The 21,938-nt window shown below is 37.9% G+C and overlaps 1 protein-coding gene and 1 long non-coding RNA gene across 2 annotated transcripts in view; one reads left to right on the top strand and one right to left on the bottom strand.

Moving 5' to 3' along the window:
* The window catches only part of Trpc5 (transient receptor potential cation channel subfamily C member 5), a 246,973-nt gene that overhangs the window by 151,014 nt on the left and 74,021 nt on the right, over positions 1-21,938 (top strand). Inside the window, exon 3 of the mRNA XM_051179000.1 lies at positions 8,304-8,825. Within this exon, the coding sequence (XP_051034957.1) occupies positions 8,304-8,825 (522 nt within the window). The remainder of the gene's footprint in view (positions 1-8,303; positions 8,826-21,938) is intronic.
* On the bottom strand, positions 14,053-16,338 carry LOC127217999 (uncharacterized). The gene is made up of 3 exons (XR_007834139.1): positions 16,267-16,338; positions 15,886-15,969; positions 14,053-14,110 (listed from the first exon to the last, which is right to left on the bottom strand). It is a non-coding gene; the product is annotated as an uncharacterized LOC127217999 (long non-coding RNA).

Here is a 21,938-nt window from a genome sequence, read left to right as displayed (position 1 = left end):
AAATCGAATCCAAGAACACGTGAGAGAAATCATCCAGCATGATCAAGTAGGCTTCCTTGCAAGGATGCAAGGGATGGTTCAACATATGAAAATCCATCAAAGTAATCCACCATAAACAAATTCAAAAAGAAAAAACATGATCATCTCTCTTGCTCCAACATGAACTCATGCCATTGCCGTCTGCCACCTTCTCCAGGGGCCAAATCAATTTGCCATCTGATCCTAGGTTTGAACTTCCAAACTATTAGCTAAATGTTTTCCATTTATGAATGAATTATCTCATACATTTTTGTAGTAAAATGAAGCTGATTGATATACTCCTGTTTTCTTGTAATTGCCTAATCTAAATTCTTAACGTCAATCATTACGTACATTAGCCTTAAAATCAGCTGACATGATCCAGCAAATTTTAATTCTGGTGGTTCTGTTTGTTTTTTTTTTTTTTTTTTTCAAGCTGGAACACAGGTTCTTCCCAATCTAACGCCAACGCCTGTCTCCAAAGCAGCTCATGCATCACCACTAGCTACCTAACCTTCTGGGTAGGCAGAGGAGAATAGTAATGGATGTGATTGGGATCTGGTGTTCTCTGTTTCTGTGTAATAAAGAAAAATGAAATTTCATTTCTAATAGTTTCTGGAAAAAGTTGAACATTGATTTTCTGTGGCATGTTAGGATGGAGGAGGAGGGACATAGCAGGTGGAAAGTGGGGATTGCAATTTCGATCAATTTAAGCATAAGGCAGGAGATTAATTTCCAGCATGGTGCTATCAGGCTAGTTCTGTGATGAAGTGGCCATCTGAGAGGATGAGTCTGTGAACATATGGTATTGTGGTATGAATGAGGTGGCTACTTGAAACAGGTCTCCTATTAATTGCAAATAGGTGGTTCAAATTTCACAAGGTTGTGGTAAATTCTACCAAGAATGTCTGCCTAACTCTGGAAAAATAGGACCCAGTAAATTGCCAAGTAGTCTATTCAAGGATGAGGTTAAAGGAAGTTGATGTATCACTTGAGTCCCATGTGAACAATAGCTTTACAAAAGCTTGAGCTAGTCCTAAAGGAAGGGAGACTACGCCATCACCTATCCCTCTGTGCCATCCTTTGTCAATAAAATTTAGGTAAAAATATAAGGAAGGTGACTTTATCTCACTCTCTTCACTGCACTGCTGGGATGAGCTCTTAGCTGAGCAATTCTATCATATGCTGAATAATCTGAAAGGACCCCAATATATAGCACAAGGATTTCTTGGGGGGATGGTAAGAACAAACTCAGTTGGCTCTAAATGTAAAACCTCAGAGAGAGGCAGGCATTGTAACTTCTTTAGTGGTCATGTCCTTAGCACACATCATTGCAAATTCTCAAATTTGATCAAGTCGGCTGAAGTACCAGGTTTCTTGCAGATAATATAAGCCAAATTTAATTTATTAGCCTGATGATTTCCTTCTCTCTTCCAAAATCCCTGCCAGCTTCTTTTTTATTTCATTAAAAAAAGATATGATTTTTAACTGGAAGCCTAAGATCATTCAGCCTGATTTTGTAGTTCAAAGGGAAGGCAAGTTTAGGTAAGAAAAAACTAAAATTGAATTTTGCACCTGACCTCTATCTGAACAAAAACAGCAGTCACAGGATATTTAAAAGGACAATAACAAATTCTGATCCTAACACAAATTTAAAATTAACATATGTCAAAGACTTTCTGTTAGTTAACAAGTAACAAGGAAATTTATAAACAGGACTTTGCAAACTGTGGCACATAAATGAAATCCTGCGGCCATCACCTGCTTTTTCAGGAGTACAGACACATTGAGTCATTTAAGCATTGCCTACAGCTATTTTTGTGCTACAAGGGCAGCATTGTAAGGTCCCACAGTGCTGAAATACTCACTTTCTGGTCTTTCACAGGAAAAAAAAAGTTGTTATAGACCAACAAGAATGTGGAAAATTTTTCATAGATGTATGCAAAGTATCAATTACCTGCACGATTATATGTATCTCACCAGATAAGAAATGTTTGCATTATAATGTCCAGAGAAGTATTTTTTTTAATTAAAGGCATAAATAATCCAAAAATATGCAGTAGGAGGGACTTGCAGTTTCCTGTTTTGCACAATGCAAAGTCATTCTCAACTTCTTTGCCTATAGGTAAGAAGCCATTACTGGTAGCAATTTACTCTATAAATGAGAAGGATACATATTTTATGGTGAATTGTAAGGCCTTTTGAAGATCTACAGCTACACTTAAGGTACCAACAGTTCACTTCTGGAAAACTGCAACTTTCAGACAAGACCAGGGTGTTTTTTCTGGATTATTTAAATTAAAATGTATACAGGATATATTTGTCAAGAATTAATGACTTGATATTGACTTCCCCCCCCAGTCACCCATAAGGATACAAGGGTTTAAGGACCCCTGAAAATATGATCAACTTTACTTAATAAAACGTACACAGAAAATACTCTAAAATATTAAGAACAGTTCCAAGAAGACAATACTGGTGATGTTTACTGAACATGGCAGGGATGAGTTAGCAAACAAAACCAGAGATGAAAGGTCAAGATTAACTTGCATTAAGCAAGAAGATCAGGAAAGTACATATAAAAGAATGAGATCTTGTTGTTAAGGTTTTACATACATAAAAGTTTTATCCAGAACATCAAAGACAACAAGAAAACTAACTGTAAATCAGGTATAACAGTGCAGACATGTGATTTTTAACATTTAAGGGGACAGGGCAGGAAGATGATTTTTTTTGTCTTTGAGGCTAACCTTGTCTACAAAGAGAAAAGTAAAACCCTGCCTCAAATAATTAAGAAATAGTTTCTAAAAATTACTTTTCTAGAGAGTGTATTTGTTGGTCTACTTGTATCTGTTGTGATGGTTACTTGCTGAAACTTCCTATGTTCCTATGTGGTCAGTACCCATATACACAATCTCCATTTATACTATGCTCAGGCTGTTTGAGGTACATTTTCAACCATGTTACAAAATACCAGACACAAATAACATGAGTGAGGCAGGATTTATTGGGGCTCACAGCTTCAGAAGACTCAGTTCAAGACTGGTGGTGGGTAGAACAGGGTTGTTCACATCACACCAGCCGGGAAGCAGGGCAAGGGCTTATACAAAGGGGACAGAGAAAGATATAGTCCCTAAGGAACATTCTTCCCAACTACTTACCTCAAACTAGGTCCCACCCCATATTTTCACCATCTTTCGATCATGTTCTCATACTATGAATCCATGAAAGGATTAATTATTTCATTATTTCAGAGCCTTCATGACCTAGTCATCTCTAGAAACACTATCATAGGCATCCAAAGATGTGCTTTACTAATTCCTAGATTTTTTTTTCTCAGTCAGATAAAGTTGAAAGTCCAGGTTAATCATCCTTTGCTCTGGACCCCATCTGCTCATCAACTCAGGCACCTTGAACTATTCACAAGTCCTACTTCCCTTTATTTGGAATGTCTCACCTTCCCTGATTCCTGCTCCCAACCAAAGTGATCAAGTTGCAGCTTCCTCCCATTCCTTTCACAGACACATTTGTATTTCTTAACTTATGTATTCAGCAAAATTATCAGTTTACAGCAGCAAAATTATCAGTTTACAGACCTGGAGTGAAGTCTTTTATTACGCACTATGGTATGGAAGATATGTCAATTCAGACACTAATAAAAAGAAAGACAATGCCCTAACACAAAACAGCCACAGTTGGGATTTTGAGTGGAGGAAGCTGACAATGGTGATTTGCACTAACCCTCCCTCATTCCTCACCTGCTCTAAAAAGTAGAACTGGGCCGAGGTCTTGGAAAACTGGAGGAGCTCACAGAGGCCGGTTTCTTCCATTATTTGATTTCAATTATTACTATTGGCTAACGAGTCTCACAATCACAGTGTCAACCTCGGCCTTCCCTTCATGTTTCATGCTTGCAATCCCTTAACTATCTACTGCTGTTCCAATCAAGTCTCCAAACTTGCCATAACTGAAACTGAACCTTAAGAGCTCTAAACCCACAAAAAGGACAATAAAATAATTTTAAAAGCCTTAATTCTACTTTTATTTCTATATTCACCATCCATTCTAGTTTTGTTTCTATTGATGTGATAAAATGCCTTGACAAATTAAAATCAGCATGGGGAGAAGGGACTTACTCACAATTCCAGGTTACAGTCTATTAGTTTGAAGAAGTCAAGGCAGCACAGACATTGAACAGTCACATCACATCTACAGTCAAGAGCAGAGATCAATGTAGCAATAGGTGCATGCATGCGTAAGAGTACTCAACCTGCTCTCCATCTTATGCAGTTCAGAATCGTCTATATATGAAATAGTCCACTTACAGTGAGTGGATCAACTGGGAGATGGGCCTCTGGATATCACTATGGAAGATTATCTTGATGATGTGATTCAATTGATATGAGATGCTGTATCCACTCTTGGCAGTGTCGTTCCCTGGCAGGGATCATGGACTACATGCTTAGAGAAAGGGCACTGAGTGCTAGCATGTGTTTAACAGTGTCTTCTGACTAAAGACATAATGTGACCAACTGCTCCAGAATCTTCCTGCTTCAGATCCCCCAGCAATGATAGCTTATGCCTTGAACTGTGAGCTTAAACAAACCCTTCCTTCCAAAAGCTGTTTTTGTCACAGCAGCAGTGAAGAAATTAAGACACTCCTCAATAAGGATGAAAGCTTCTTCCTAAAGGTGGGGCTTCCCTAGTCTACTCTGTTACCCAGCAGCACAGAGCACAGTGCCACTCTTCAGCTAAAAGTGCTATACCCCCAGCAGGGAATCATGTGTCTGATGGGCCTGCTGAACACTAACTGTCACCTGCTGTAAACTCCCATGCCAGCTCTCAGCAAAAAAGGAATTAAAATGTTTATTATAAATTTAAGACTTGAATTCTTTTGTTTACAAACTTGACTCCCACAACCTGGATAAATGCAAGTTTACTACTTTGGGGTCTTTGCCTCCAGCTCCAGATGAGAAAATATACATTTCAAGAATCATTATATCGCACATTGACCCTGAAACTCACAATTCTCCTGCCTCTATCGCCAAAGTGCTGGAATTAGAAATACATGTTACTATACCACCATCTAAAAGTAGCTTTGATTTGCATATCCTTGATAGACATTTTGAACATTTTTATGTGTTCATTTTTTTGCACTTATGTTTTGTAAATTAAATTTTTTGTGCATGTGTCTTATGTGAGTATATGTGCAGTTGTGTGTATATGCCCACAGAAGCCAAAACATCACACTTGATCCTTGTAGCTGGAGTTACAGGTGATTGTGAGTCACCCAAATGAGTGTTAGGACCTGAACTCTAGCCCTCATGGTTGAAAGGCAAGTTGTGTTGACCATGGGTCCATTTTCAGCCAATGTGTCCATTTTTATTAGATGATTTATTATTTTGTCATGCCCAGGGGCCCATATTCCAGTTGATCCTAGATTCCATCAAGGTGAAAATGAACACCAACCTACACAAGGCTTCGAAGAAACACATTGTGAGACAGACAGCAATGCATAGCAGCATCAGCAGTAGCAACTTCAGATGTAACCTGCAGCCTACAATATTTGAATAGGCGGCTTCAGGGAAGACATGGTCACTGAAAACTATAGTCTTTGGGCAAGTTTTCCTCTCTGGTCTCAAGTAACCAAAAAAAAAAAAAAAAACCAAGTGAAGAGTCATAATGCTCCTTACTGGAATCAAATAGCTCCAAACAGCTTTTCATATTCCAAGCGTAGCCAGTCTCCTATGAGCTCCATGACACAAGTAGGGTTAAACAACAATCTTGGGTACTTCTGTGTCTTGGACAGGCCTGTCAGCACTGAAAAGAAGAAAGGGAAAGAGGACAAAAGGTATAAAGAGCAAGGAAGGAGTGGGTGAGAAGACAAGTGGAACAGAGTGTTACAAAGCAGACCATACCTCCACTCTCACCCAGAGAAAACTGTCAAGCAGGTTGACACCCACTCCACCTTCTCCTAACCATTTTAGATAATGATAAAGATTGAACGTGTCCCTACCTATAGAAAGGACCAATTTTCCAGAGATGAGCTCTTTTCTCCCTGGGCAGACTATGGCATTGCTCACTTTCAATCTCTCCCCACTCCACGGCTTTATGCCAGTTGTGTTTATGTTCATTTCCAAGCCCACTCAGACCTATTTCTTTCTAAGCCTGTAGGCTTATGTTAATTTCTGAGATTATTCTTTTCTATGTCCAATTTATCTTATAAGTCAAGCTGTTTACTTCCCACTATTTTGTTTGTAGCTTCTCTTTCCCAATATTTTGCAATGTTTACTCTCTTCTTGATCCTAGCAATTGATGACTGATAGCCTTCAGAAGCCAAGGCAGCTACTCAGTGAGGAAAGCAGGTTTCTTGCATTCTGTTCCCCTTAGCTTTCCTCCCTCTCCCTGTTTTCTGGCCACTTCCTTGTTTTAGAAATACCTTATACAAGGTGAGATTTTTCTTTTTTTAGTAAGAGGTAAAAATTGATGAAAACTAGCAAGGCATGCTTTTGTAAGGTCACCAGTAACTGTAGATGGTTATTGTTGTTGTCTTTTAAAAAAATAAATATAAAGTATTGATTAAAACAATATTTTTCTATTTTATGAGACTCCCAGATGTCGCCGCTCTTTTTTCCCCATGGAAAATGGGCTTTGACACTATACCCTTATTTTTCCTCAAATATAATAAGTATTTCCCTGTCTGCTGGAATTCTATCCATGCTTTGCACATTCAGATCTCCCTTCTAAAACCCTTCCCTTCCCTGTCTGAATCCTCCTCCATCTTCTAGTTCTTATGTGAGTCCAATGAACGCTCTTGTTGTCCATATTATTTTTGTTATATGGTTCTGGGTATTGAAACCAGGGTTTTTTGCTGTTAGACAAACACTCTACTAACTCAACTGTGACCCCAGACCTTTTTTTCTTTCTTTATTTGCCTGAAAACAGACTAAATCCCCAAAGATTTATTTTCAAGTTGGAAGACTGCTGTAATTCACTGACCAGGGTCTATGCATTTCTCCAGGTGTGCTAATGAATACACAATGAACTCTGCACATAATGAATTCTAGCTATAGATACCATTTCAACCAAGTATCACATCCTAGACACAACAGCATTATCAAATACCCTCTTGTCATTATCAATGCTGCTGCAAGCTTAGAATTTCTAATTTACAATATTACTTCTCACTGACAATACCCAATTCTTTCTACCTTCCTGGACCAAAAAGAAACTGAATTAATCAGGTCTGCCCTTTAGTACTCTAACATCCCATATGCATACAAAGTCAATACCATTTGTAAGAATTGGTTCTTTTAATATTGTGGCTTTATTTAGTTGCATGGTCTTCAAAGTAATGGCTTGTCTTTGGTCTCTCAAGTTAATATTCCAGAAGTCTCAACAGCTCAATTAAAGTTAAACATATAACATCTTAAAGTGTTATGGACTTTAAGGTTTGTGCAACTCAGCCAGAAGGCCAAGAACAACATATATATATATATATATATCCAAGTCCATTTAAATGAAAACAAACATTTATAGACAATATTTGGGAATTTGGGCAATGCCATCCAGTTGGGGTCATGTAGATCTGACAGGTCATGTGAAGTAGGGACTAGGGCTTCTCTCCTGTCTCTAGATTAAGGCAGTTATCCCTCCATTGGGGATGTGTTCGTAAGGACCTTTTGTGCACGGGATACATCCTGGCTCCACTGTCTGAGGTCCCTTAGACTGCTCAGTCCTTCTGGCTGAGACCCATATTCAGGGGGGGGCTGAGTCAGTCCCATGCTGGCTTCCCAGATATCAGTCTGGTGGCCCGTTAGCTCCTCCTTGTTCAGGTAAGCTGTCTCTATGTGTTTCTGCCGCCTGGCCTTGTTCTCTCCATCTGCATCTGGCAAGAACAACATCGTATACTTCTTTGTTTCCCTAATTCTGTTAGATAGAACTGGTCATATTGTGGTGACATAATTTTAAGAGCTGATCTTGACAGTTGTACTACATGGGTTGAATTTTGACTCTACTACTTACATGTGTCCATTATCCAGGTGTGTCCATTATCCTCTCACAGCTTCTTCTCATGGGAAGAATATTTACCAACTAGGTTGTGAATATTAAATAAGTAAATGCAATAAAGATCTTAGGGAAGTGCCACACAGTAGCCCACAAACATTAACTGTGTGAGAAGTCACAAGAGAATGGAGATTTCTGTTTCTGAAATACCGACAGATACTCCTTTGTGCTCCTAACTCTAACCCTGTCTCTCTGTGTTTCTAATTTATTGTGTGTAGGTTCCCACTCTGATGATGGACACCCAGTTCTCTGAGTTCACACCAGACATCACTCCCATCATGTTGGCTGCCCACACCAACAACTATGAAATCATCAAACTGCTTGTCCAAAAGCGAGTCACTATCCCACGGCCCCACCAAATCCGCTGCAACTGTGTAGAATGTGTTTCCAGTTCAGAGGTAGACAGCCTGCGTCATTCAAGGTCCCGACTGAACATCTACAAGGCTCTGGCAAGCCCATCCCTCATTGCCTTATCAAGTGAGGACCCCATCCTAACTGCCTTCCGGCTGGGCTGGGAACTCAAAGAGCTAAGCAAGGTGGAAAATGAATTCAAGGCTGAGTATGAGGAGCTCTCTCAGCAATGCAAGCTCTTTGCCAAGGACCTGCTGGACCAAGCTCGTAGCTCCCGAGAACTGGAGATCATCCTCAACCATCGTGATGACCACAGTGAAGAACTTGACCCACAGAAGTACCATGACCTGGCCAAGCTGAAGGTGGCAATCAAATATCACCAGAAAGAGGTAAGCTGAGATCATCATCTCTGATTCCTGGCACCTTAAAACTCTCAATGTTCACAGAATCAAAGCAAAACTCAGTATTTTTCTAACACTTCTGTGTTGGGGAGTGAAAAACGACTACACTACAACTTTAAACATACATGTGGTTGGATAGGCCTTACAGTTAGACCCATTTGTTTGTGATGCACGCACTTCCGTGTCTTTCCTTTGTGACAAAAAAATGTAATCACCTGATTCTTTCAAAGGAAGACATTTTATCATTCAACTAATATTTGTCAAGTACTGTTCTCCATGATTGAAATACAGAGGATAAACAGTAATCCTCCTTCTTTGGAGATGTTTTACAAGCTTAACTTTAGTGTATTTGGGGACAAAACTTGTAAAGATAACGATCTTCACAATTTATATTATAGTATGAATACACTTGATCACTGATTATTTTACAGTTATCGTCCAGTTGGATATTACAAAACAATACAGGTAATTTCTAGACTGGACATAAATAAATAAATGAAACCTAACTGTATCTTCACTATATTCTCTATGGAACCTGAACTTATCATTTTCGTGATAAACTAAATCCCTTAAATTCCTTGGAAATGGAGCTAGAGAAATGACTCAGTGATTAAGAGCACTTGTGGCCCCAGGTTTGGTTCCCAAGTGGTAGCTCACAACCATCTGGTAACTTCAGTTCTTCTAACCTCTATGGACACCAATCACACATGTGGTACACATTCATGCATATAGGCAAAACGCCAATACACATAAAATAAATCTTTCAAAAACTGTAAAACAAAATTTCTTACAGGAGTGTGGTTTATGTGTTCTAATAAACTGACAAGAAAGACATACTGATTTTTATTTATTATTCTTATATCCATTCTCTTTTCCTTAGTTTTGCTGTTGTTGTTGTTGGTGGTGGTGGTGGTGTGTGTGTGAGAGAGAGAAAGAGGGAAAGAGAGAGGAAGAGAGAGAGTGCTTGCATGCTCATGCATGCACACACACATAAGGATGATTGCATGCACATACACACACACACACATAAGGATGAATCTGCAGGCTTGAGACAAGGTCTCATGAAGGTAGCTTCTTGGACACCTGTTCTTTTCCCAAGAACTGAGTTTACAGATATGTTCAATCACTCCTGGCTCAGTAGTTTCAGTAGTTCCTTTTGTTTTCTTTTCTTTTGTTTTGTTTTTTCCAGACAGGAATTCTCTGTGTCTTAGAACTTACTCAGTAGACAAGGCTGGCCTCGAACTCACAAAGAATGATCCTCCTGTCTCAGCCTCCTGAGTTCTGGGATTAAAGGCATGTGCTACCACCACCCAGCCTAGACCTTATTATTTTTTTTTACTTTGTCCCCTGTGTTTCTTTCTTTCCCCTTTTACATATTTAATAATAGTTTATGTGTGCAATAATGGTCTGAGTTTGTGCATCCCCAGCTGTGATACATGATATACACAGGAGTGTGTCCCAGATGTAGTCACTCATTCACATGTCCTGGAGCCAAAGAAGGACAATGAGTGTTCTACTCCATCACTCTTCTGTTAAACTGTTAGGTGGGTGGCCTAGAAACTCCAGTAATCATCCTGCCTGGCATATCCTCCTCTCTACACATAATACTGTGGTTACTTACAGTCATGCTCAACCATACCCAGGGCTTTACATGGGTTTGTGGGATTTGCACACTCAGGTCCTCACATTTACACAGCAAGTGCTCCTGCATACCTCCCAGCCTAATTATTAATTCAAGTGGGTCCTATCCCATGATCTAATGGAACAAATTCAACCTGAGAAAAGAAACCAGTGCAGTATTGCCTGCAGGAACAAAATCTTAGCATAAAGTAGAGGATAATTCACTATTCCCTAAAGGGTTATTTTCACTGTAGATTTTTCTCATAATTATTCCTACCAGAATTCAAATAGGCTCTTCAAAAGTATATAATTTGGTGAAAAATTATGCTTCAAAGAACTAAACAAAAGCCAAATCCAAATTACAATTTTTTACATAAAATAAAATGAGGAAGCATTTGTCTCTTTGTAACAGGTGCAAACTGTTGAGTTGTCCTTACATGTCAATTAAATCTTCAGGTATTTTTAAACTGACATTTGTGGGTATGGAATGACTTTAGAAATGTCATAATTTCATGTATTGTAATCCATTTTCAGATAAACCAAAGCCTTTAAAAATTGTATTATTTCATTTGTTCCTTTTTACCATTGAAAATAAGCAGGAAAGCATGTAATCTTCATTTTAAGAATGATGAAGCATCAGGTTAACGTACTTCTTAGAGATCATCTGACAAGTCACAAGTAGATAGTCAGGCTCTTTGAACAACATTCTCATTGATTACATTCCATAATCTTCTGTTGAACAGAGTCTTTGGCCGTTTGATAGCCTAGAAATTTACTACTGGTTGATTTAAGGTGACAACAAGTTCTTTGGTGTGTAAATCAAAGTTTATTAGTTAAAATTTCTTTAAAAATAAGTAAGCACTTTGAAACAATAGTCAATAGAGATCATAAGCAATAATAACAGAATAACTTGAAAAATCATTACATATATAGTTCAGTAAAGCATTAAGATTTGTACTACCCACTTCGGTGCCATCTACCTCTTGATCTATCTCTCTTGATTTTAACACCTTTAAATTTATCTCAACACATATAGCCTTGTTCCCTCTCTATTTCTCTATGCCATGCAAAATCTGGTTTTGGGATTGACGTCAGGAAACTCCAAAGCAAGGCTACTCGGATAGTGGATTAGCCACACTGCACTCTCCTGGAGGAGATTCAATATCACAATTGGAGACATCCAATAAGCATATTATTAGCATTTCTCCTTTTAATTTAACCATCTACTTAATCTATATCAAATACCATCTAGCCACTTCCAGCAATATCTTAGGGTTGGCTAATTTTCATTACTTGGGAAGTAACCCCATCTCAAACAGCTGTGTAACTCTTGGCAATTTAAAATGTTCTCTCTACTGAAAATACCTCCCCCACTAGCTTTTGTGCTTAAGTATTTTCTTACTGCTAAGCTTGCTCTTTGTCACATTTAACTCTATACTCTATTTCTAATCCAGTTCCATATAATGAGCATAGTTGATACAACATTCCATTTCTTGAAATAGAGTTACATCTTAACAGTATCTTCTTTTCTCCAATCTGTTGAAGTTGATTTTCAGTGCATTGCCTATTTGCTTCTTTGGCTAAACTTGTATACCTAGAATATTTTCTACATTGAGGAAATACAATTCAGTTTGCTCACAAAAAAGTAATTGTAGCAATACTCTTACAATACACTGCCCTGGTGATTGTATTTTTCACATAAGTTTTGATGGGGATGTCCTTCTGTACCCTGTGAATATATGTTCTCTTCTTGGTTGATGAATAAGTGCTGATTAGCCAGTAACTAGGTAAGAAGTATAGGCAGGACTACCAGACTAGGAGGATTCTAGGAAGAAGAAAGGCAGGGAAGAGTTGCCAGAGAGACACCATGCAGCCACCAAAGGAGTAACATACCAGAGCATTACAGGTAAGCCACCGTCTCATGGAAATGCATAGTTTTTTTTTAAAAAAAAATATGGTTAATAATTAAGAGAGAGCTAGCCAATAAGAAGCTTGAGCCATTGGCCAAGCAGTTTATAATTAATATAAGCCCCTGTGTGTTTATTTGGTACCAAACAACTACAGTACCAGGTGGCACAGATTTTCATTTATCCTATTTTTGTTATGTATCTATCATGTTAGTTAACTCTGAAATCATCTGTATTAAATGCTCTGTTAATCTTTTTACTATGGCATGCTTTAAAACTCTATATAAATTGGTAAGAAGGCCATATACTGTCTGCCCATGGACCATAAAAAAATTTGAAGGCATAGGTTGGCATAATCAGTGAATTTCTTGCACATTTATTTAGTTGATTTCTGTTTCAGCATGGGAGTGCTTCAACTATTATATTTCACCTTCTAACACACAAAGATAATTATGTCCCAATACCAGCCCACATCTTGTTATAATTTTACCTCTTAATAACAAATATTTCTAAGTTGGTAGCCATCCTACTACATCAGGCTTTCAATCTGTCTTAAACTTATACACAAGAAGATATATACTGTCCACTTCCTTTTGTAGACCATATTCTCCAGGTCGATGAATTAACTGTTTGACTTTTTGTTGATAAAGTCTTTTGGGGGCCTTATCTTGCCATTCTAGAACTTCTTTCTTTGGTCTTTAGTACAAGCTTCAGTTTCAATCAGAGAACAATATTGCAAACAAGTTGCAACATGCGTCAGCATTTGTGGAAGCAGTCTTTCATTGGAATATCTTGGCCCCAGTAAATCTGGAAAATGTTTCTATACTTTCATTGCCTGATAGATGTTTCACTTTCAGAATTATTTACCTTTCTCTGCCATAGAAACCTTTCTCTTTAAAATGCAATGTCTCAACATTGAACTGTCCTTGTGAAATTATGTACTATAATTCCATGCTGCGGAATATTACCCTTAGAATTTCCATTTATCCCAGAATAATGGCATTGGGTATCTGCCTGTGGTAGGGTTCATCAGTTCTTCACTCTATTCTCAGGTATATTCTTTTCTTTGCTATGATTTGGTCTTATGAAGAATCATAATAGTACAAGGAAAAGAAGAACTACATAACTAACATCAGCCTTTGAATTAAAAAATTAGAAAAAATGATTTGGCCAAAAAGAAATCAAGGCTTACCTATTCAACAAATTTTTAATAATGAAAATATGTAAAAGAAGAAAAGCAAAACACTCATTGCTAAAGCTTAGGAAATAAAAATTATTTGAAATAGAAAAGTGATGGTTTTCACATGCTGAATCTTACTCACTTTCTGTATCATCCTTTATTGCAGGGAGTATATCCTCATAGATGTCATTCATATCTATCATAGCTTCATCCAAGTCAAGGACTAGGTCTTCATCATCTCCCACTGAAAGTATTGATTCTAAATCAGAAATATCAGCAAGATCTGGTAGGGTGTCTTCCTCAGGAGGGGGAACAACTGCCGCCTCCTCTTCTGCTGCACCATCCTGTTGTGCAGAAAGAACTTCTTCCTGTGACATGTAGTGCAACAGCTCCTCAGCTATTCTTATTAACTGGGCTACACAATCAATAAGTCCAGCAACTAGTGCAGGGATTGACACAGGCTCCATGGCTCAACCTTCTTCTGAAGAGATAAAATATTACTAAAAGCAAATGAGTTCTTGATAACAGTGGATCTAGTGGAACTGATTAATGGTCCTCCTGTTGGCCTGGTGGAGAAAATGAAGCAGGTATTGTGATTATGATGGTGATCAAGTGTGGAATGAGTCCAGTGGAACTAAGAACTTTTTGCTGCTATTGGTTAATCTCTTACAAAATGACTGTACCAGTAGTGGATTACTATTATAATCACCACCAGATTGTCACATCCAAGACAACACAGCACATCAGATCTAATAATGGAAAAGACAAATACAATGATTAGCATCCTTGAACTTTTATCCATACTGCAGGTTATAGCTATAAGATATAGCTACCAAGAATTGTCCATCTATTGCCTCTCTCTTTTCCTTTGGATTTCTCATGACATTTATTTTTACTCAGGGATTTCAGAATAAAATGAGCATAAGTAATTATCTGCATATCCCTCCTGAACATCTCCATTGAGAAAGGATGTACCATCACTCAGTCTTTAACTGTTTATATTAGCATCATTGCCTCATTGCAATTTATATCTGAACTGCTAAATGCATTGGTCCCTTTAGTTATTAATTCACTAAAGTTTCCAATTGTGCTGCATCCTCAGGACAGATGTTACTGTGCAATAAATTGGAAAAGCTCTTCATTTGTTCTTAATAATTAGGCTACGTAATCATTAAGTCTATCAACTATTAGATGAACTGACACTGATTCCACATCTTGGTGGTCTTCTCAATAGATAAAATATTACTGAAAAGCTATAGCAAATTGTCTCTTGATGATGAATCCTGTAGAGCTGACAATAGTTTCTTCATTGATTTACATGAGAAATTGGGATGTTAATTTGATTATGATGGTGACCAATTACGGCATGACGCTGGTGGTGTTACAGGACTTGTTGATGATATTTGAGGATTGTGTCAATTGCCAAACTTTAGACAACTGTTGAATATTGACACCGTAAGACACTAACCATAATTATAAAATAAGTGCACTGCTAATAGAGATATGTATTAATATAAAATAATATACTTAGTGAAAAAATAGACATAAAAGAATATATATTATTCTTATAGAATGCTAGAAAATCTATGGTGCAAAAATAAAAGAATAATTATATCTAGGGAAATGAGAAGTAATTAAGAGAATCATAAGTGAACTGGATAGAGTGGTGTTAATGGTTGTATTTTACGGAGGTTTAGGTTATATAAGAATATGAAGTTGCTGGATCTCATTGATCACTAGTGTGTTTTTTACTGTATATCACCCTTCCTAAAGTAACCAAAAATACACAGTCTCCTACCTGAAAAGGATATGTTAGCTGAGATGGCATGTCCACAATATAGTAATAAATCCTCAATTTGTAGAAGGAAGTACTATTACATATAAAGCACCAGGAAACCAATGTTACCTTTTAATGTCTTATATTTACAATAAAATAACTATATGAAGTTACGATTGGGAAAATTGAGAATCATATGTATTACCTATCTTACTTATAGCCAGTCACATAGTGGAGAGTAGAAGTCAGCCTAGAAATTACTTCCAAAGACCCATGTCAAAGAAGATGCATTTGGGTGTCTATATTAACTTTAATGGGCACAGAGATGATATTTCATTCTCCTAAACAGGAATAGAAGTGAGAATGTTCCTTACACTTGATATCCTTAGAAACTGGCTAAATTCTGAATTGAATGTGTCTAACACAAACTGATGGAGAGAAGTGCATAAATTTCCTACGGGGTTCACATCACTATATATTGTTTCAAGGAGGTTCACAGATGTGTCCATTTGCTCCCTCTCTTCTGATGTGCTGAATTTATCCAAACTATTGAGAGCTACTCACCTGTAATAGAGTTCAGATGGACAAAAGGATTACAGCTAGAAAATGGTTTCTGGAGTTCCGCTTTCAAATAGGCTGCAGATGCTCCTGCAACAACTAAAAAAAAAAAAAACACAGAGAAAAGAAAAGAAAGAAATTACAAAATCAGTAGGTTTAAGTATACCAGAAAGGAGTGGAAACAAGGAAAAAAATGCAGAGGGCTTCCTAATGTGAGCTGATGGTAGCAGGCATTTTCTGTGGCATTTGCTAATTCTGGGCACAGGTTGAAGATAAAGTTAGTCCAAAGGTTGAAAGTCTCTACCAAGGAATGAGAAATGTCAGCATAACTGTTAGTAACTGCATCATGGAATGGAATTTGAAGTGTGCAGGACTAGTTTTTCTTACCTGTAATTAGTTAACTTCTAGGCTGGTCCCTGGGCAGGAAGTTCTCTCAACAAGGATGGGTATTGCCAAAAAACACGCTGCTGGTCTCCTCAAAAAAGCACCTAGATTTTGAAGTTAGTGGGACACAGAAGAGGCCAGTGAATCAATAATCTCGACACTACTTTTGAAGAACACTTCAGGCAAAATCCTTCTAAAACATATAAGCATATATAAAGAACTAGGCCTCATAAAGAACAACACTAGAAGATGTATATTACCAGATATCAAGCCTGAAGCATAGAAAGATAAACAAACATTGCACATTTTCTCTCATATGTGGAAGCTAAAATTTCTCGATTTGAATGCAGTATACTGACTACTGGAAACTGGGAAGGGCCACAGGAAAAGAGGATAAAGGGAGGTCAGATAATGGGTACCAAACAAAGTTAAATAGGAGGAATATGTTCTGAATTTCTATGACACAGTAAGTTCACGATAATAAACTGTATATTTTCTGAGTAACTAGAAGATAGGAATTCAAAATGCCAATCAGAGCATGTTAATTACCCTGATTCTATTAGCGAATGTTGTATGTGAATACAGAAATACTATGACATATACTATGAATATGTGCAATATTAGATGTTAATATAAACAAAAAATTAAAATATCAAGGCTAAATTTATGGCTACAATCTTTAAGGCTATATAGTACTGGTACACAGAAAGACAAACCAATGGAACCATGACCATACATCAAATACCAAAAACAACTTTAAAATGCATGATAGAGCTAAATCTGAAAGATAAAACAGATATGTAGCTGAAATCATAAGAGAAAACCTTCATGATCTTATGAAAATAAAGATTTACCACATGTGCCCCAAATTAGCTAATTGTTATTTTCATTAAAATAGGTGATTTTGTCAATCAAAAGACACCTTAATAGGGTTTTTAAAAATATTCAGAAAGTATTCCCAATAGAAAGTTTATACCTACTTTATTCATATATTTTAAATGTCTATAAATCAATAAGAACAAGACAACGTAATTGTCAAAAGCAAGGCAAAACAAATTAACTATTAGTCCATAGAAGAGGATATTTATATGACCTACAAGTATACAAATAGGCATTTGTCACTATTACTCATCAGAGAAATGCAAATTCGATCCACAATGAGATATCAAACCCCAGCAGAATGGGTACATCTGAAAGAACTGATGATAAGAAAGAGAACATTGGAGCCACTGGAACTCATATACATTGCAGGTGAAAGTGCTGGTTTGTAAAACTTCTTTGGAAAACTGGACAATATCTAGTAAAGCTAAGTCTACCTCTATCACATGATCCTGTAGTTTTACTATCTAACCAAACTACAGAGTGTGAATATCTACCAGATTACATGTAAAAGAATGGCAAAGGAACAAGAAGTATAAAAGTATAATATATATATATATATATATATATGTATATATATATATATATATCTCATAATTCCATTTAGATAAAGTTTAGAACAACGATGAGTGTTGTCAACATTGTTTGATCAGCCTGTCATTAATGGTAAGGCAATTAAGCATAGATATTCAGAGAGGGCTCCCTTTGCCTAGTGTGGATCTCTACTTCATGTCAATGCAAAGGCAAGAAGTCCTGATTGCCAGACAGTTTTTAATTGATGCAACGTGACTAGTCTGCCTCTCATAAGTAGCTGGGCGAGCTAGAATAAAAAGGGCTAGAATATCTAACTGATAACTCGAATCTTTGCAACTCTGTCTCATTTTTCATCAGCATGACTAACAAAAAATCCACCGTTTTCTTCTAATTGAAAGTCTTAGCCCGTTTTTTGGCACTGCTTCCAACTGGAAATCTGGCAATAAGTATCTAACAATGGGACAGAAAAGGAGCAAAGGAATCCACACCTACTGGGCCTATGCTCATAGTTGATAAGCGTCCCCACATCAGGCAAGGTAAATTACTTCCCATCCAAAGGGGACCGAGGTAGTTATATGGGAGTGAGTACAGGTGCCAATTTCATATTCACAAAAGAGATTTTTTTTTTCTGTGTGTGTGCCCCCTTCTGTCGTGCTGCAGTGCAATTTGGATTCAAGCATTTAATCTAAATGCTTAAACAAACAACTTTTGCTAATGGCTCCTCAACTGCTGGTGGGATTACACTTCCCTGCCCCTCTGTACTGGGATTTTTATCTGAAGTCAACACAGGTTTTGTGCAACACACTCTGCACTCAGTAGGGGAAGAAGAAAAGTAAATAAATAATCTCAAAGTTGGGTGGGAAAGGATAAGAGGCTTTGGAATGTGGTAAGGGGAGAAGTTGAAAGGGTAAATAAGTTCAAAATGCACTACAATTAATAAGAAATTGTTATTTTAAAAAACGTGTAACTTCTCTTTGTCCCCTCCACCTCCAGGGAAACATCAAGAAGTCCTGTGCCCTTCATCCACACATTTTTACATGCAGGCATTCATAACAAAGTGCCATTCATTGGTCTGGTTCGAGGCCCCTGGTCTCTGCTATACCTTCATCACTGGGCCCTCACTGGGACTCTTCCTAAACACACCACTGCTTATCCCCCCCCCCTTTTTTTAAGGATGGAAATTGTTGTCTTTACAAAAACTGCATGCATTTGAAATGTCCACAGACTATCTTTAATTTCTTAAGAAAAAGGGAAGGCCAGGCGGTGGTGGTGCACATGCCTTTGATCCCAGCACTCGGGAGGCAGAGGCAGGTGGATCTCTGTGGCCAGTCTGGGCTTCAGAGCAAGTTCCAGGACAAGCTCCAAAGCAACACAGAGAAACCCTGTCTGAAAAAAAACCAAAAGAGAAAAGAAAAAAGAAAGAAAGAAAGAAAGAAGAAAAAGAAACAAAGGAAAAGAAAAAGAAAAAGGGAAAGAAATGTGAATCGTGGAACTGAAGAGCTAAACATGGCCCCTTCTTGGAAAAAAAAAATACATGAAAAATTCGAAATGGAAACCAAACTAAGGGAATAGAATGAATGCCCTTATAGTCGATTTAAAGCAAGTTTCTCCACTTTCTGATTTCTTCCTTGCTGTAGAGACGGTCTTAGACTCTTGCTTACTCTTCAGCAAAAACAACTTCATCAGTGCTGGGAAACGATACTTTGAAAATGTCTCTTAGTTATTTTCTTGGACAGGCACATAGTTTTTCAGAATGCAGTTCAACTGTGGGGCCAGATACTCTATCTTGGCTTGCAGGGGAGGGGGAGGCATAAACGGGCTTCTCCCTGAAGCCTAGCTGATATGAGTTCCCAAAGAGCACAAAAGAAGGTATAATGTTTCCATTTGGGGGAGGCCTTTACATAGTAGCAAGAGCAGAAGAAAAGGCCGAAAGTCATGGAAAGGAAAGCACAACTGAGGGTGATAGGAAAAAGAGGCTCTGTTCCTCATGTTTCCCCAGCTTTCTGAGAGGGAAAAAGAAAAGCTGTGGAGGATTTTGATGGCAAAAAATAGTCTCTTTAGGAGAGACACCAAAATGTCACTAAAAGGGTCGTGTACCGGGCCACACAGAGTTATATTTTCATCCTAACTTTACTAAGTGGAACGTTTCCAAGCTATGTTTGTCTTACTTTCCTGATTTGTAGAGTAGCAGGAAAACTACACGAGTTACCTCATGAATGAGTTCAGAATGGTGCCCAGTGTAGAGTAAGTGCTTTATAAATGCCAGCTGTATAGTGGTGCTAGGGGAATTCCAGACCCAGGAAGTAATGTGTGGTGCACCCTGGCTAGTTCTAGTGACTCCTGGAAGGTGAGAGAGAAGTTGGCTGCAGGTTCTGCAAAGACCTTGAAGAAAGTAATAGAGATACAGTTAATCTCATAACTAAAACTAGCTGACTTCAGGCTTTGATAAAGATGCAAGGGGAATGCACTCTCTTGATACTGAAGGCTTCTTACCATATGTCTACAATGAATTCACCAAAACTAACCCAGACTTTCAAATCTTCCTATGTGGCTCACTTTTTAAAAAGATGAAGAAACACGATGCCTCTCAGCATCCAGGCCTGGGTTTTGTTCTGAGCTTCAAGTGCAAGATTGAGCCCCTCAGTTCTGGCCTTCTTTCTCTTTCTGCAAATGCCAGCTGGCTAAGAGAGGGCACATTCATCCATTTTCCCAACAGGAATGATCAGAAATAATACAGTCCTCCTCTATGCCTGAAAATGTGTTCACACTATCTGCCAAAGAATGCACCTTTCTGGTTTTAGTGGCTTCAATATATGATTCCATAACTCCGTTCAATACCTCATCCTAGGGTTTTATTGTTTCTCCCTTCTGGAAACCATATCCTCAAGCACATTCACATATATTAACCTACAATAGTCCTGTCTGAAAAAGATTTGTATTGCACAATGGAGGGAGTGGAAACCCAAACATATTCACATTGCATCACATTGGATCTTCAAGCTACTATGAAGTCAATAGGGCAACATGGGGGCTATATCTCCGCTATGTGTTTAAGAAAATCAAAATCCTCACAAGCCAAATGATCCAAGGTATATAACTAGAAAGTGCTATAAACTAGAACCTGAATTTCTGCTCTTTCCATAGCTTCCAATAAAGTCCCTAATCCTTGAGGAAAAGTCTTCCAAATTTCTTTTTAGGACAGATACATACTAATACATGGGAATCAAACCATAAAATCATCTATAGACCCATACAGAAAACTGCCAAGTGACTATCCGAGACTAGGATTCCCATTGTCATTGTTGCCAAGAACAAAAATACGATTTGAGTATTCAGGCTATCCAGTGGAATGAATCCATTGTTTCTTCCAAGCCAGTCTGCCTTCTTTTTGCATTGATACATTACAACAAACAGTTCTCTACAGGGACATAATAACACAAACGAGAAAATTACAGTACAAGTAAGTAACTGTGACCTAAAGTAAATCCCAATGGCCTCTTCCACTGTGCCACTAATTGCTTGTGCTGAAAGCTTTTACCATTGCCACTGCCACACAAGAAGAGTGGAAACTGTCCTTTCAGTGCACCACAAAAGGGGAAAACTGGTATTTACTTGGCAGGAGGAGAACAGGATACTTCATGCTCGGCATACTGCTACCATTAGCATTGAATCCAGAAGCTGCTGCATTCTGCAGGGGTGGCAACTATTTTGTCCTCAGGATAACATAGTGGAAGATACAGCTATATTTATGTACAGACTTTTTTTAATAGAAATGCCTGTCACCCCTGGTAAGCTCACAGGGGGTGATAGAAATGGCACAGCCAGGAAAAGGCAAGCCAAGTCTTTAGTACCTTCTGGCAGCTAAATTCACAGTATCAAAGAAGAATGCCTGGATCTTTTTCTTGGTACACAGAATGTTACTACACAGGAAGGCATACAGTAACTGTCCCAAAAATTACTGAAGTAGGCCAGATTTGTCTTCTATGTCCCTTTTCAAACCACAATAAATCAAATGCCTGAAAATTAAATCTACTGCCATGTCAGCTATGATGACCGTGGTGAAACAGCCAAGGTTCATATATAAAAGTCAAAAGTGTCAATATAAATACAAACTGATAAGTGCTTGATAGACTTCTAATAATATGTAGCTGCTGACATCATTGAGCCATGAAGGCATGACTGCCTCAGTCACATAAATTTGTATAGTCTTTGACACTGGGGAATAAGGAAGGGTGGAGAACAGAGACATTGTTTCTAAGACA

This window comes from Phodopus roborovskii, unplaced genomic scaffold, assembly GCF_943737965.1.
Source record: "Phodopus roborovskii unplaced genomic scaffold, PHOROB, whole genome shotgun sequence".
NCBI classification, from domain to species: Eukaryota; Metazoa; Chordata; class Mammalia; order Rodentia; family Cricetidae; genus Phodopus; species Phodopus roborovskii.
This window is presented reverse-complemented; position numbering and strand designations above follow the sequence as displayed.